Source organism: Musa acuminata, chromosome BXJ2-2, assembly GCF_036884655.1.
Source record: "Musa acuminata AAA Group cultivar baxijiao chromosome BXJ2-2, Cavendish_Baxijiao_AAA, whole genome shotgun sequence".
NCBI classification, from domain to species: Eukaryota; Viridiplantae; Streptophyta; class Magnoliopsida; order Zingiberales; family Musaceae; genus Musa; species Musa acuminata.
In genome coordinates, this window is record NC_088339.1 from 21,774,032 (window position 1) to 21,790,000 (window position 15,969).

General features: G+C 41.6%; 2 protein-coding genes across 2 annotated transcripts; both read left to right on the forward strand.

The window, feature by feature from the left end:
- Positions 1-3,520: 3,520 nt before the first annotated feature.
- On the forward strand, positions 3,521-5,642 carry LOC135605344 (AT-hook motif nuclear-localized protein 22-like). The gene is made up of 2 exons (XM_065095330.1): positions 3,521-5,153; positions 5,354-5,642. Exon 1 carries the CDS (start codon positions 4,205-4,207, stop codon positions 5,132-5,134), a length of 930 nt encoding a protein of 309 aa, XP_064951402.1. The 5' UTR covers positions 3,521-4,204; the 3' UTR covers positions 5,135-5,153; positions 5,354-5,642.
- An 850-nt stretch (positions 5,643-6,492) lies between these two features.
- On the forward strand, positions 6,493-13,089 carry LOC103970712 (coatomer subunit epsilon-1). The gene is made up of 7 exons (XM_009384610.3): positions 6,493-6,752; positions 6,847-6,930; positions 8,919-9,070; positions 9,838-9,973; positions 10,055-10,210; positions 10,348-10,427; positions 12,769-13,089. The coding sequence occupies exons 1-7, from the start codon at positions 6,582-6,584 to the stop codon at positions 12,860-12,862; spliced, it is 873 nt and encodes a 290-aa protein (XP_009382885.2). The 5' UTR covers positions 6,493-6,581; the 3' UTR covers positions 12,863-13,089.
- The last annotated feature ends 2,880 nt before the right edge of the window (positions 13,090-15,969 follow it).

Consider the following 15,969-nt stretch of genomic DNA (forward strand, 5'->3'; position numbering starts at 1 on the left):
TGCTGAAGTTAAGGAGGACGCTCTCGAGGCTCTCGCTTCTTGCCGCTAGTTCTCGACTGCATGCATCTCGATAACACCTGATTTCTAGTTCAAGCAACGCCATCACACATGCACTGAGGCAAGCCACAGCATTCGTGCTTTCGTTCCCGTCGCTGGCTATTGGATAGTGGGTCATCGTCAGCAACTGCGAGTGAGTTCATCGTGATGGAGACTCTCGGTGCACACGACAAGCCCGACACCACGCCCTCCCCCGCTTTTCGAAGCTTGCGGAGAGCCGCTTCACCACCCTCGATCTCTCCCCCCTGGTCAAACGGATCCATAGATAAAAAGGACAGATGCCTTCATCCAGCTCGCAGACCTGCTTCGCCACCCTCGATGGGATCGATAGGTAAAGTACAGATGAGGGGAACAGCTCGGCGCACTGCATCCGTTTTCCTGCTACATGCATGCACGCACATGCTGCTCTTTCGACCCTTGGCTGTCTCTGATTCATTCTCTCCAATAAATAATTGTTTCTCGTGAATGGCCATATCTAAAACTAATAATTTCATTGCAAAGGTGGTTTACGTCCACCCTATATATATATATATATATGATTGTAATGAAAAAAAGTTGAAAATATTTTTTTATTATAATTTAAATGAATTAATAGAATGCAGAATATATATATATATATATATTAAAGTGATCAACTTCGAGGTTTATTTAGTGCTCGTAAAATAATCTTGATATGTCTAAAAAGTATGTTTAAGATTGACAATTTCAATATTATTCTCTGATCATTTGTAAAGAGTAAGTGATGGTGTTATATACATAACCCATATTATCATGATCGATTCAAAGATGATAAATTGAATATGTTACGAGGTATAGTTGTAGGCATGAATTTGAGAGCAACAGTAATGATATAGGAGTATTTTAAAAAATAAAAGGAGTTGATAATGATATGAAATGAGTGAGTAGTTGAAGATACATCATCCACTATATCGAAAAGTAGAGAAGAATAGACCCGAAATAACTTACAAGAAAGAAAATTTTGCTAGAGCATAAAACTATATAATAAAGGAAATGATTAGTTTAAATTTTTATTAATAATATGTATGAATCTATATAAACAAAGAGTGATTACAAAAATACAATAATTACATAATTATCTCAATTAATAATAAATATAAAATTTATTTAAATTATTTTATAATATAAGATATCACGTTAAGATCATGACCCTCACTATTTGATAGAATCATGATTATATGTTATCATAATTTGTATGATTTAGAATAATAATAATAATAATAATATTATCAAAATATTGAAAGGATCATGATTTATTTTTTTAATAATATTTTTTAATACATATGCCACAAAATCCACTATTTTATATTTGTATAGTTGCATGTATAATATTGGTTGTCGATACTATCAAAATATTGAAAGGATCATGATTTATTTTTCTTAATAATTTTTTTAATACATATACCACAAAATCCACTATTTTATAATCAAACTTCATGAAGATAGGCTCAATACATTCTTCTATTAAAAAATAGATAAAGAGATTACCGTCTTGGACGCTCTTTCAACTACAATATCCAGTAGACATTCTTTTGTCAGCCTAATAGAGATCTTGATGTGCCATTATTTTATTTTATTGAACATGTGTGACTGTCTTGGCAAAGAAATGATGCCACAAACTTTCAGGCAAATAGTTAAAACGATTGAAACCAAGAGACAAACTAAGAAAGAGGTCGTATTTGTTTAAGGATAGCATATTTGAGGCATGCAGTATGAACTATTAATGATTAGGCCAATCATGATTAGGTTCTTTTTTTGGTCTTTGGTACGTACAATACCTGTTTAAACCCTCTCGCCTTGTCTCTCTGCGTACGCTTGTGTCGTAAAACTGTGTGTGTGCATGAGAGAGAGAAAGAGAGCTGTTTGCAAACGTAGATCTTTCAATCTCAGGAAGAGAAGAAGAGTGCGAGTAATACTAACTTTACTCAGGCAATATGGCAACACATCGATTTGTTCCACTCCATTCTTCACTGTCCTCTCCTTTCACATATGACAAAAGGGTTGACAGTTGTTGGTCAACATCAACCCCTGTATATATTTCATCCGTCCCCTCGTATCATCCTTGAGCCACTCAGTCCATGCACGCAAATCCCTAGGCCACGCCCCTAAAGCGTTTTCCTACGAAGAAACAGCGTACCTCCAATCGCTCTCGTCTCCATCCTATAAATGGCCGTCATCATCTGTACCTGAGGGAGCTCTCCGAGTCAAGACGCCGCGGAACAAGGACTCCTTCACTTGTCCATGCGGGGGACGAGGGAACTCTCGGTATTGGAATCGACTCTGACGACGGGAAGATGGAGCGCACGGGCGTCTCGGCGGGCGTGAACGCCACTGACGCCGTGGGTCAGCGGCCGTCCAATGCAGTTGGCTCCGCACTGTCACCCTCATCTACTGCTGCCTCGACAAGGTTGGTAATGGTCGTGCGGTCTCGTTCCCCGAGGGCGGGGTTAAGGTGTGTGGAGTGCGTGGGTTCGCCTGTCTCGACCGAGCCACCGAGCACGGACGATGCGGGACCCACTGCGTGATTAGACAAGGAGGCGGTCTTTCGAGTGTTCGGTGGCGCGGCGGAGACAGGGGAACGATGTGGACCGGGCTTCTACCCCGTCCTCTGTGGCCGTGATAGGGACGTCACGTCGGCCGTGGGCGCGACGGGGCCCGCTCGCTGGTCAGACGCCGAAGACTGCGAGTTCCATCTCCGATGGACGGGCATGAAGCGGCGCGGCCAGCGGGCCCCGCGGCGGATGGACCCCGTCGAGATTCGTGCCGCCCCCTCCCTCTCCCCTCGCCCGCTCTCGCGGCGACAGCCTCTGACCTCGCTAGAAATTTTCAACATGGAGACGGAGAGAGATCCACATGCATCCCCACTGAGTTGTCTCAGCTCCAAATACCGCCACATCTCTTTACCCATTCGACGTACCTCCCTCGTGATAGGAGTAGGTCCTGACCCCACAGGGTGGATTGCATGCAGCTCGCAGGTAGGGGAATGCGTAAAGAATTGCGGCTCCTACACCGTCGTGATGTATGTGATCGATTCCGTAACGTGGGAATCACGCTGTCTTCCCAAAGTCCAAATCGAGGTGGTAATCACTCGTCTCGGATCCGGTGGACCACAACGAGCGAGGACTACACAACCCAACCGATGAGTGTTATCATCGCCTTCATCGGTGGGTCGTGATTGGTGAGGATTGATCGAATGCGTTGGGTATGGTCCACTGGATGAGTGAGTACTGTAATTTAATGGATAACTCTAAAGCACAGCTTTTGTAAAGCATGGCCGATTAGTTGTGGAATGAACGACCATTGACTAAGAGAAATCAGAGAGAAGCGGACTTGGAAGGAGAAGAGAAGCATACATGGGAAAAAAAGACTGGGAAAACGAGAGAGAAAAGGAAGGAGGCGAAGAGTGAGGAGTAGAACGGATGAAGAGATGACGAATCGGGAGAAGGGTAGGAGGAGAGAATGAGAAGTGGGATCGAAGGCGAGTCTGAGAACGCGGTGGTGGGGGGGTGCCGGGATCGGGAGAGGAAGACAAAAGGAGAGTACAAAAATAATATAACGGGAAGGGCGGTGGGCCCCATCCACCGCCTACGGTCATTCACCGTTCCCGTGGAGACCAAACCCCAGCATCATCTCTCTCTCTCTCGCCCTTTGACTTGCCCTAACCCTAAACCACCCGTCCCTTAAAACAATTCCCTCACCCACTTCCCTCCTTCCTCCTCCCTGAAAACCCCCTACCCCCCTCCCTCATCATCACACCACCAGGTTGCCAAACAAGTACTCCCCAAGAGAATTGATCCGTCATGGGGCTCTTTTGCACTTCCATTTCAGCAGCTTTTGGTTCCTAGAGAGAGAGAGGGAGAGAGAGAGAGAGAGAGAGAGAGAGAGAGAGAGAGAGAGAGAGATTAGAAAAGCAAAGAAAGGAGAGACAGATCGCTGCCTTCCTTTTCCCTTTAACTCATATTTTTCTTTCTCTCTTCATCAAATTGTCACCCTTCTCGATCTTTGGTTCATAAATATCTCCTCTTAGCTTCGTCTGCACTGTTCCATTTCCTGAGGCTGCACGCTAGTTTTGTGTTCTGTTGACGCAGAAGAGAAGAAGAAGAAGGAAGGAATAGGATTTAAGGAATTCATGGATCGAATTACAGCCTCCACACATGGCCATCTCCCTCCTCTTTTCCACAGCCCGGACTTCCACTCCCTCCACCACTTCCAACACCTTCAGCAACAGCAGCACCCGATGCCGCCTAAGATCGAAGAAGAGCACAACGGCAGCACCGGTATTCATGGCAGCAGGAAGCGCGACCACGACGACAGTAACGATGATGGGAACAACAATTCCAACGGCGGCGAGTCCAAGGAGCTGGTGCCGACGACGTCCGCTGGAGGAGGGGACGGGGAGATCATGCGCCGGCCGCGCGGCCGCCCCGCCGGGTCCAAGAACAAGCCGAAGCCACCAATCATCATCACCAGGGAAAGCGCCAACGTGCTGAGGTCCCACGTGATGGAGATCGCTGGTGGGTGCGATATCGTCGAGAGTATCGCCACCTTCGCCTGCCGCAGGCACCGCGGCGTCTGTATCCTTAGCGGGGGTGGCACCGTCGTCAACGTCACCCTGCGCCAGCCGGCCTCCCCCAGTGCAGTCGTCACTCTCCACGGACGGTTCGAGATCCTCTCCCTCTCCGGATCCTTCCTTCCGCCGCCCGCCCCACCCGCGGCCACCGGCCTGACAATCTACTTGGCCGGCGGGCAGGGCCAGATCGTGGGTGGGAGCGTCGTAGGGGCACTAATAGCATCAAGCCCGGTGATTATAATGGCAGCATCCTTCGGAAACGCAGCCTACGAGAGGCTGCCACTGGACGAGGAGGAGCCTCTACAAGCTCAGCAAGGCGGTCTTGGGTCGCCCGGACTGGTAGGGCAGTCGCCCCCACCGCAGCAGCAGTTACTTGACCCCAACAATCCACTTCTCCATGGCCTGCCGCCGAACCTGCTAAACAATGTACAATTGCCAGCCGAGGCTTACGGCTGGGCCACCGGCGGAGGAGGACGCACGCCCTACTGATCCCAGCAATAACGCACTTGTTAGTTTTGCTTCTTCCCCACCATCCGAGGGAAAGCCTGCAGGATCAGCTAATCCTGAGGCCGTCTTTAGTATCACCATGGAGGATCCAGGCTTTCTTCATGCTTTCTTCTTTCTCAAGTTCAACTCCTGTTGTTTGCTTTCTTTGTTTTTGTTACTTTAGTTTCGCATAAGATGACTCGTCTCTCTTCTGATTCGTAGCAGCGTTGTACAAAACTATGATTTCTTGGAGTCTCGACTTCGGTGGTAGAAAGAGCTTACGGGTATAAGCCATGGACGATGACGAGAATGGAGTACATGCTTTTGCATATTTGCCGCTGACTGTTAATTGGATTCCACCATTGCCTCCTTATTCCGCTCAAGGAGGAAAGAGAGGAGGAAATCTGAAGTCTAATTGTGCTTGCACTCTTTCTCCCATTTGAAGTCTTGTATTGTACACCAATATCAGCTTCTGCTTAGAGCTGCTAATATAACAGTGCTTTCTTTTGGAGAGAGATTACTATCTTCGAGTCTGCAGAACTATCAGTAATCTTACAACTTTCTTCGTTGCCTTGTGCTGTTGTTTGAAGTTACAAGAGTAGTAGGTGGACTGTCCGACACGTGCATTGTTCTGAAATAGCTCTTGCCGAGGCAAATAGCTTCACGAAGAGGCGACAAACATGGACAAAGCGCAGGCGTTAAACTCCTTGAGCTGCTCATAGCTCAGCAGCACCTGCAGGGAGAAGGAGGAGGAGGAGGAGGAGGAGGAGGAGAGAGAAACTTATTGTTAATCTAATAGTTCCACTGCCATTCTCCCCAACACGAAGCCTCGATCAATGTGAATTTGGTGAACGGAAGGAAGGAAGCCATGTGTTGATGTCTGTGATAAACTGTATGTTGCCAATGGTGGGATGAGTTCAATCGTTTTTTCAACCCTTTTGATTTTTCTCATACAACAAATAAATACATGCATGTCGAGATTCACTATGAGGTTTGTCTTTTCTCTTTGTTTGTGACGTTTTAGTGGCAGATATTGTCAAAATTATCAATATTTTTATATTTTAAAAGTCATCAAGTATTGCTACTAATTTTTTATTATCATATGATTGATCTTTTTTGTGGTCTTAACAAAATTTGCAATATCATGATATATCTTTTATTATCGAATAATTACATGAAACAATAAAAGAAGAGTTGATCCGAATTAGATCTTTGGGCCAAGCCGGAATCATCGTGCACGGTCGGGCCTGCTTTAAATAAAACCGGCCCGTTACATCATAATGGACGGCCCAGATTACGCCTGAAGCAGAAAACCACTATATATATATATATATTTTTTTTTTCTGTTCGTGCATAAATAACAAGAGACGAAGCTGAAGCGAGAACAAAGCGCCTCTTCGTTTTCCGTGCTCCGGATCTCGATTGGCGAAACCACCACGAAACCGCGGTGATGGCGGCGGCGACCACCCCCGACCTTCTCTTCGGCCTCCGCAACAGTTTCTACTTGGGCGCCTATCAGGCCGCCATCAACAGCAGCGACATCCCCAACCTCCCCGCCGACGACGCCCTCGAGCGCGATGTCCTCGTCCACCGCTCCTACATCGCCCTTGGCTCCTACCAGGTTACCCTCTTCTTATCCTCCTCCTCCGCCACTGGATCTCTTCTTCTTGATCCAAAGATCTCGATCTCTGATTGGGTCTCCGGTTTGCCTTCAGCTTGTCATCAGTGAGATCGATTCGTCGGCTCCTACTGCCCTCCAGGCCGTCAAATTGCTCGCCCTATACCTCACCGGCGACAAGGTTTAATACTTTTTCCTCCACTCTCTTTGTGCTTTTCAGATCTTGCGTGGAATTAGGTTAGGTTCGGATAAGTTGATGTTTCTTTAGATCTGGGTTCTGGAGCCTTTGGTGCAAGTGTTTAGATCTCGTTGATACCATTCAAATCCGTGTTGGATTGTTTTGTAATTAACCTTTCAGAAATGTAGTATTAATTGTAAAGAAAAGTTATCATCTACCGTTTTGTTACCAGGCTTTGCACAATATACCTCTGGAATATCTAAAAAGTTTTCCCAGTTTGTATGCAACAAATTGTAACCTATCCTTTTGTCTTACTAATCATAGAAAATGTATGAACACTTGAACAAAATAATTGAAGCCAACAACAAAATTATCAGATTTTAGTTGATAAAACACAATTTTGACGGGTGAATTCCAATTTACCTTATAGCACTCCAATGCTCAAAGTAAAATGGCAAGGTCTGTTGTTGCAGATATGGATTTAGTCTCTTTGCCCTTTTATGTATGTATTACCCAGAAATGGTGTCAGGACTCAGGAGTACTTTGTGGGATGTTGAACTTTGCAAGCATCTGGTGTCACTAGAGATTTAGTTCACTTGGAAGATGTTAAATAGTTAGGTTCCTCAGGTTTTTATGTCTTCAAAAGTTAGATGGGCAGCATTATTGTTAGTAATTAAGAGAACACTTTCATACCCCATAGGATGGGATGAGTAACTGACTGGTGCTTTTATCTTGTTGTTATGAGAATGTGAACAACTCAATGCATATGAAGAAAGAAAACAGAGGTGCCAAATTAACAAGTTTATCTTTAAGTGATTAATCTCTCCTGCAATCTCATATCAATTCTCTCAGGCTGGCAAGTATTTGTCGCCGATCAAATTGCCAAAATTTGAGGACAATTTGGTTGTCTAGTTAATCTATGAGTTCTATTCATTACTCAATGTTTAGGAGCTATAAAAAATTAGTTGTGTGTGTGTGTGTGTGTGTGTGTCTGTCTATACATATATAAATACACTAATTTTCAAGACAATCCCAGCAACATGCTTGTTAGTAATTAAGAGAACACTTTCATACCCCATAGGATGGGATGACTGACTGACTGGTGCTTTTATCTCGTTGTTATGAGAATGTGAACAACTCAATGCATATGAAGAAAGAAAACAGAGGTGCCAAATTTAACAAGTTTATCTTTAAGTGATTGATCTCTCCTGCAATCTCATATCAATTCTCTCAGGCTGGCAAGTATTTGTCGCCGATCAAATTGCCAAAATTTGAGGACAATTTGGTTGTCTAGTTAATCTATGAGTTCTATTTATTACTCAATGTTTAGGAGCTATAAAAATTTAGTTATGCGTGTGTGTCTATATATATATGTATATACATATATATATACACACATAATTTTCAAGACAATCCCAGTAACATGCATCAAACTAGATGCATTCACATTCAGCTCATGATCATGGCATCAGATAATCGCTTTATCATTTCTTGTATTTTTTTCTTCCTGGCATCTGAAGTCTTTTGTTGCATTTCCTTACATGTAGATAACTTGATGTTCACTGATTATTTATTTTGGTACTTGAGAGTGGTTTCTTATGATTATCCTCCTTGAAGATTTGTGTCACTTATAAGCTTTAAAACACTGTGATGCTTTACTTTTAGTGAGAGGAAAATTTTCTTTTTGCTCATCAAAAAATTCTTGATGGAAGCAAGCAAAATTCTTGAGTATAATTTGTTGCTATTTCCCACTATTAAATATACCTTTAATTTTTTTAGTTGATGACAATTTATATTTGAATAGACTTAGTAAAATGGCTAGTTAGGCAGGACTTTTTTTGTTATTTGTCATTTATTACATCGTAGATGTATTGTATTTTGGGGTGTTAGGGACTTCTAACAATAGGCTGAAGTCTTGTATACCTCTTAATAATAGTTTTACCAATTATGTACTTATAGGATTTTCTCTTATACATTTTTTGGTGACCAAGGAATCTGCTATTTCAAGTCTCCAAGAGTGGTTAAGTGATGCTGCAATAAGCAACAATCCCATTCTTCGACTGATTGCTGGGATCATATACATGCATGAACAAGACTACAATGAGGCACTTAAGCATACTAATTCTGGGGGAACTATGGAACTGTAAGTGTCAAATTTCTTTCTCATCTGAAATAGAGACATTGTTATCTTGTATATTTGATTCATAAAACTCTTTTTCTGTTACTACTTGTGGTTTATGATCTTTTTAAAGGAAAATTAACTTTACTTTTTTCATGCTAAGATCATGAAGGATGCGAATGTCCCATTGATAATGCTTGTATTTTATGTTTATCTATTTTCCTTGGTGATCAAATCTTGGCTGTAAATTTAACTAGCTGGACAATGATATGTTTGAAATCATGAGAAATGATTTTAAAGCATATTAATGAGAACGTACAAAATCATTTATCATTTTGAGTCTATATTTATTATTTTTATAAAGTTCGACTGTTATTTAGTATTGCTATGTAGATCATTTTTCAGTTCACTTATCTCTTTCAGTTAAAATCTAACCAGTCCTGTGTTTGGTTTTGGGCATTTTGTGACCTTACACATACATGCTCGATAGAGTGTTTTCTACAATTTGACTTTCACTCGAATGTTGTGCAGAATATTGAACTTTAGAGCTCACTTTAGACTCCATTCAATTTAGGTTTAAATGATAACAGGAGATTAGGTTGCTTTTGTGGCATTAGAGGAGAATCATATAAAATCATCTTCATTTATTTAAAACCAACATTGACAGCATCTGCCTAATCAATGGCGAGGTGCTAGAAAGTAAGTTAGCAATGCAATAAAAGAAATTCTTGATTGTTGTTAACGCTGTGAATAACTTGCTGAGCACCTTTGGTGTCAACTGCTTTTTGCAGGCATGCTTTGAATGTTCAGATATTCATTAAGATGCACAGATCAGACTATGCTGAGAAACAGCTTAAGATCATGCAACAGATTGATGAGGACCACACACTTACGCAACTTGCAAATGCATGGTTGGATCTGGCAGTGGTAAGCCTTGTTTCTAACCGCATTATTGCAGAAAGAACAGAGTTGTTTAGCTTTATTTATCATTATTCCGTTGTGATTCAGGGCGGTTCCAAGATACAGGAAGCATATCTTATTTTCCAAGACTTCTCTGAAAAGTATCAGATGACTGGAATGATTTTGAATGGCAAGGCCGTCTGTTGTATGCACATGGGTCGCTTTGATGAGGCTGAGTCCTTGTTGCTTGAAGCACTGAACAAAGTAAGATAAAAGAAGTTATTGAATTTGTTTCATTTAATCCATTGCTTTCTTTTCTTAATAATTAGTAAAAGAGAACAGCATGGGGTTTCATTGCATTTGCTAGAAAAACAAAATAAAATATGGAATTCTGGTTTCAGGATGCAAAGGATGCAGAAACTCTGGCCAACCTTGCTGTGTGCAGTCTTCACCTAGGCAAACCATCATCACGATATCTCAAGTAAGTAACTGGTAGTCTTTTCAGATTAACGAATCCTAGGTGACATCTCAAAGCAACTCTCTTGAATGACATTTTGAATGGACAGTCTTTGCCTAGCGGTTTAGTTAACTGGAACATGCATTTTGATAATACTTTCTCTCGGTCACTCTCTTTCTCTTTGTTAGAGAATTATTACTTATGTCGTGAAGTGACATATATTCAAAACATTGTTTGCATAAATTTTTAACCACAATCTTAAATGCTCAAATCGAATTAAAGCTTGCAAGTTTTGAATAAAAAAGCATACCTTATGGTATGATGTTAATTATACTATAATTTAGAAAGTGACATATATCTCTTGCCTGTTGCTAACAGTGATTTAAAAAGCGCTAGGCGCTAAGGTCCAAAAACGCTCGAGGCGCTAGGCGCTCGCCCAGGTGCTCGCCCGATCGAAACGAGATGCTAAAATATAAAAATATATAATATAATTAATATAATTATTTAAATAAAAAAATATGCTATTAAATTAAGAAAATCGAATACAAAATCACAATGTCATATTAATAAAAAGTCTTAAAAATTAAAATAATAAAATTTTACATCAAATCTATTGAGTTGCTCTGTACACTTGCCATTTATTCTGAAACCTAACAATAATTTTAAATAAATAAAAATTAATAGTATTAAAATCAAAATAATATATTATTAATCTAATAAATAAAAATACTATTATTAGTATACAGTTAACTGTTAATATACTGTTAACAGTATAGTGAGAAGAGTGTGAGAAGACCGAGGCTGCTAAGGCAACGACAGCGGGAGCGGCGAGCGATAGCGTGAGCAGGAGCTACGAGCGGCAGCGGGTGTGGAAGTGGGAGCGGGAGCTGCGAGCGACAAGCGGCGACAACAACGATAAGCAACGATTGTGGCAGTGGCGAGTAGCGACAATAGCAATGGCAGCAGAGAGCAACGACAACGGAGAAGAAATCTCGATAGCAAAATCGCGAGTGTTAGGGTTGGGGAAGTCGGAGAAATCGTGAGAGGGAGCCTATCGGTGATTTAGTTGGTTCGATTGAACCAACTAAAGCACCGGAGACCGAACCAGACGTAAAACACTGGTTCGGTCGCCTGGTTTAACCCGGGCGCTCGCCCGAAGCGCCTGGGCTCGGGCGAGCGCCTAGGCGGCGCCTCGTTGAAGCGAGGCGCTTGGACATGAAGCGAGGCGCTCGGGCATGAAGCGAGGCGCTCGGGCCTCGCCTCGCCTTGCCCGAGCGCCTAGGCGAGCGCCCGAGCGCCTATTGAAATCATTGGTTGCTAACAATATTATAATCTTAGTATACTTGCTATTTTGACTTTCTTATGTTAATTGTTACTCTAGGATGAGGCAGCTTTTTCCTTGATGATGTTTCTGACATGCCAAACCCTCTACAGCAGAGTTAACGGAAAAGTTTGTTGGTTTGAATTTTTAGAAAATTATAGTGTGGGATCTGGATTTCTGAAGGAAGCCAAATTCATAGGATGGTCATGCTGAAAGTTATATAAAAGAACTATTTCTAGTTTTCTACTTTGTCCTTCCAACAGTCCAACTTATAGCTTTTGACTCTTTAACTTGTTATTTTAAAAAAAATTTAAAAAACAACTTTGTAACTTTTTGTTCATATAACATAATTTATACCGACTTCAAATTGTAATTTATTGGTCTTGCTAATGGAAAAGCCCAAAAGATCATGAAAAATTGCTATAAAGCATTGAAAAAGGACAATATTCATGTGTTAAATAGAGAATCCGGTTGACTATTAAGTAAACACTGGTTAATCAATGCTATCTCAATAATTTGAACTTCTCATCTGTAGTCTCTGATGCTAGGAATAATCTCACAAATTCAACTTGGACATTTTTCTGACAATCCATCACGCTATAATAAGCATAGTCTTCGTTCCTTGAAATGTCTTAACTAGGCTATTGAAGTTGTTAACCTCTCGACTAATCTTCCATGAAGCATTCAAGCAAAACAAAAAAAAAGGTTAAAATGAAGTGAGGAGCACTGGAGATGCCTTGAATTCATCTAATGATACCAACACCTGGTACAAGTGTTTTTATTTTTCCAATGAAACTTGTTCTTTGACGAAGGATGATGGAATCTTTGATGGTTTTGATGCATTTGGGCACCTATCATCGGTGTGTGTTCATCAAAAACTTCAAATAGCCAACTAGGTTTTGATGAAAATTGCTAAATCTACTCCTTAAATATTTGGAAGTCATATGGTGTCTTGTTGCTTAGAGCAAATTTCCGAGCATTCGTGATATCTGGATGTCCTGCAAGTTCTAATTACTTCTTATTTTCTCGTCCCTCCTACTGCAGTCAGTTGAAGTTGTCACATCCAGACCATGTTCTCGTTGCTCGTATGGCATCCGCTGAAGATAATTTTGATAGAGCTCTTCAATCCATTGCATGAGGTCTCAGATGGAGGTTTGCGAGGAGTAACAGTAGTATCTGCTTTATTCTCGTCAAGCATTCATATCTTGTTTTGTGATTGTATTGCTAGGGTTCACAAGAGTATCCATTAATATCTTTGTCATGTAGAACCATGTATTTCGGAATATGCATTGTCATGCCTTCTTAGACTTAACGTTCATAAATAGTTGCATAATTACTGTGAAAATTTATCCTTTGTTTCTGTGAGAGTTCTTTTCACAAGCAAACATGTTCTTCTTGCAGGACAATATACCTAAGCATTTGCATGTCGCTTCGGACAATAATTTACCTGATACGAAGGTGATAACTTGGCTCCATTTTTTTTTTTTCATTTATGCTTTAAAAAAATTAAATATTTTTTTCATCAAATTTCAAATGAATAGTGACTATATATATTTTTTTAATTTTAATTTTTATAAAATATTTTGTCTGCATCACGTGGCATCGCACCTGTTTGATAGATCTGTAATAAAGATCCCTATCTCAATCCTCTGGTATCAGGTTGAGCTTTAGTTCTTATCATAAACTCGAATTGAATATCGAAAAAGATCTAACATGATGATGAGTCTTAACCCTCTGACTCGTGCTCGAGTCAGGTTTGAACTCGGTGAGAATTCCATGAAGGAATAATGCCACTTCGACTTGAATCGCTAGGGTTCGAGTCAGGAAATCGGGGAGGGTTTAATTGCGAACGACATGGTAATGCACGGCTCCTAAAGCAAAGATCTGGAAAATCCAACGACGGGGAATCACTTGGAAGACCGGACTCGAAGCGAGATACTAGACAGCCACTACAAACCGGCTGTCTTCTCCTGTTTGTTCCAACCATCTCTCCCTCCCTCATTCTTGAAGTCGCCTTCACGTCTGCAATGTGGCCTCCAGCCGAAGCTGGTTGGCAAACAAATAGCAGCCAATCGATCTACACAACGAGAAGCTGGTTTTCTGTAGAGAGCCGATCGATCCCCATCTTTGAAGTTGGGGACAGCGATCGTCCGGTTGTAATGGGCCCACGATGACCGAGGCCATGGAGAGTCATCATGTGTGTTCAGAGATCTGGGCCGGGAGATCTCTCAGAACAAAGAACTTGCTTGTAAGACAAGACTCGGCATCAACACTCGGTACCGTGTTGCCATGGCCCTCGAATCCAGCGCTGCCATCCAACAATCCAGCATCACTACTGTTCCCGACGTCGACTTCAGAACAACTTCAGTTTCATCTTCATCATCGTGGGTCCGAGCCACGAAACTCTCGTGACAAGGGGTTGAAGACGATGCCAGAGTGAGACTGTAGGCCACGCAGGCCGATTTATCACTCGTCCTGCACGTAATACGAATGTCTCTGAACCTCGGAACAATGATGGATAACACTCGAGTCCGAGCATTAATAGCGTCGTGTTATTTGAGTTACCAGTCTTTCACTTCATGGTCCTGTACCTGCAAAAAAAAAAAAAAATGGACCCATCGCGAAGGAATCCAACAAGCACTGATGCTAACAAGACGGACGGTCCCCTTTTCATCGGCATGCAAAGCCAACGAAAAGAAGTTCATTTTGCTGATGGAATCTAACTTTGGCGATCGGAGAGAAGAAAGGGAACAGTCAAAATTCCACAACAGGAACCTCCTTCGATGACAAGGATACAGTGAGCAGACGTTCCTGATTGTACAGTACGAACGACTGTAGTTCTATTTCTTCAGTTAGCTCTGAGATATTCGCTGCCTCGTTTGTGTCATTTTAGACCACATTATCTGAACCCATTATTGCCCGTCTTAAATACATCTGATCTCCTTTATGATTCCGTCCATGTCCCACGTATTCTATCACAACTATTACTGTACAATTGTCACCATGACGATCGATAGCGGGTTGCCCTCACAAAACATGTCACTCGGTCTCCTCCATCTCACTTCTCACCTTCTTTTCCTTAAAGAATTAGTAAACATAAAATGGAGTTTCATCAAAAACTGTCGCCTTTAGGACAATCACATTCCTGATGTTAGTTCGACAAATAATGTCCATGACAAGGGGTTGGTTATATACCTAATCACATGCTTTTTCTGTAGATAAGATTAGCATTCTGTGACTGATGTGTTGATGAGAAGCAAATTGATACTGCACTCTGATGGTTTTGGTATACATTGTGATGGGATATGTTGTCAAAGGATCTATCTACTTGGTGGCTTGAATTATGGAGTCAAGTTCTCGTAAAATGGTCAAGTGAAGTGGAGACAACATTGCAAACATTTCCATTCAGCAACGAAAGAGGGTTAAGAACTCGAACTTGGTTTTCTATAATCACTTCGCTTTTTTATTATGATATGAATAGCTTGGAGAGAAAAAAGCAAGTGGTGACAGCAACTACACCTGCAGTGGTTTGCTCCAAAGGCAAGCAGCAGGAAGAAGACCCAGACAAGATGGCCATTTGAATGAGATGGGGATTGGCCTCCATGTCTCCTCGTATCTGCATGGAACCCGTAGAAAAGAGAGACAGAGAGAGGCATTGATTTGCTCACCTCCGTCCCACCTCTCTCTCTCTCTCTCTCTCTCCAAATTGGCGGGGAAATTTCCCTTCCTTTTCCCGCCAGTCATCATAAATTGTGTGTTTGGACCGAGATCTAGTTTAGATTCTTCTGCCGACAGCTTCAACTCCCATCCTTCGTCCCTGTCAGCGTATGACATGCCGACTTGTAGTACTGGAAGACAACAACGCTTCATGTACGAGTACAGAATGATGGGTGAAGAAGAAGAAGAAGAAGATTGATGTGCTGGGCGGAAAGTGGCACATCATATAGCTGTTATTTGTCGATTTGGTTTAGATCAAAGGAAAAGAATATTTGATCAGGTATCAGTCACGAAGAATATATATATATATATATATATATAACGAACAAACCTAATTATCATATATTTATTTTTATACATAAACTCGTTGAGATATTCGAGTAATCGGAGTTCTTTAAAAAAAATTATCAACCCTAATAATATATTATTTTATTATTTTCTTTATTTAAATAAAATTAGAAAAAATAATATATAGACTTTTAGGGAGATTTGATCCTAACAAATAGTGGATCGATCAATTTTTCATCA

Excerpts from the sequence above, each read along its gene's own strand:
- LOC135605344 (XM_065095330.1), top strand. The coding sequence starts at position 4,205 with ATGGATCGAATTACAGCCTCCACACATGGCCATCTCCCTCCTCTTTTC.
- LOC103970712 (XM_009384610.3), top strand. The coding sequence starts at position 6,582 with ATGGCGGCGGCGACCACCCCCGACCTTCTCTTCGGCCTCCGCAACAGT. Across the intron at positions 6,931-8,918 it reads TATACCTCACCGGCGACAAG|GAATCTGCTATTTCAAGTCT; the intron begins GTTTAATACTTT and ends TTGGTGACCAAG. Across the intron at positions 10,211-10,347 it reads TGCTTGAAGCACTGAACAAA|GATGCAAAGGATGCAGAAAC; the intron begins GTAAGATAAAAG and ends TTCTGGTTTCAG.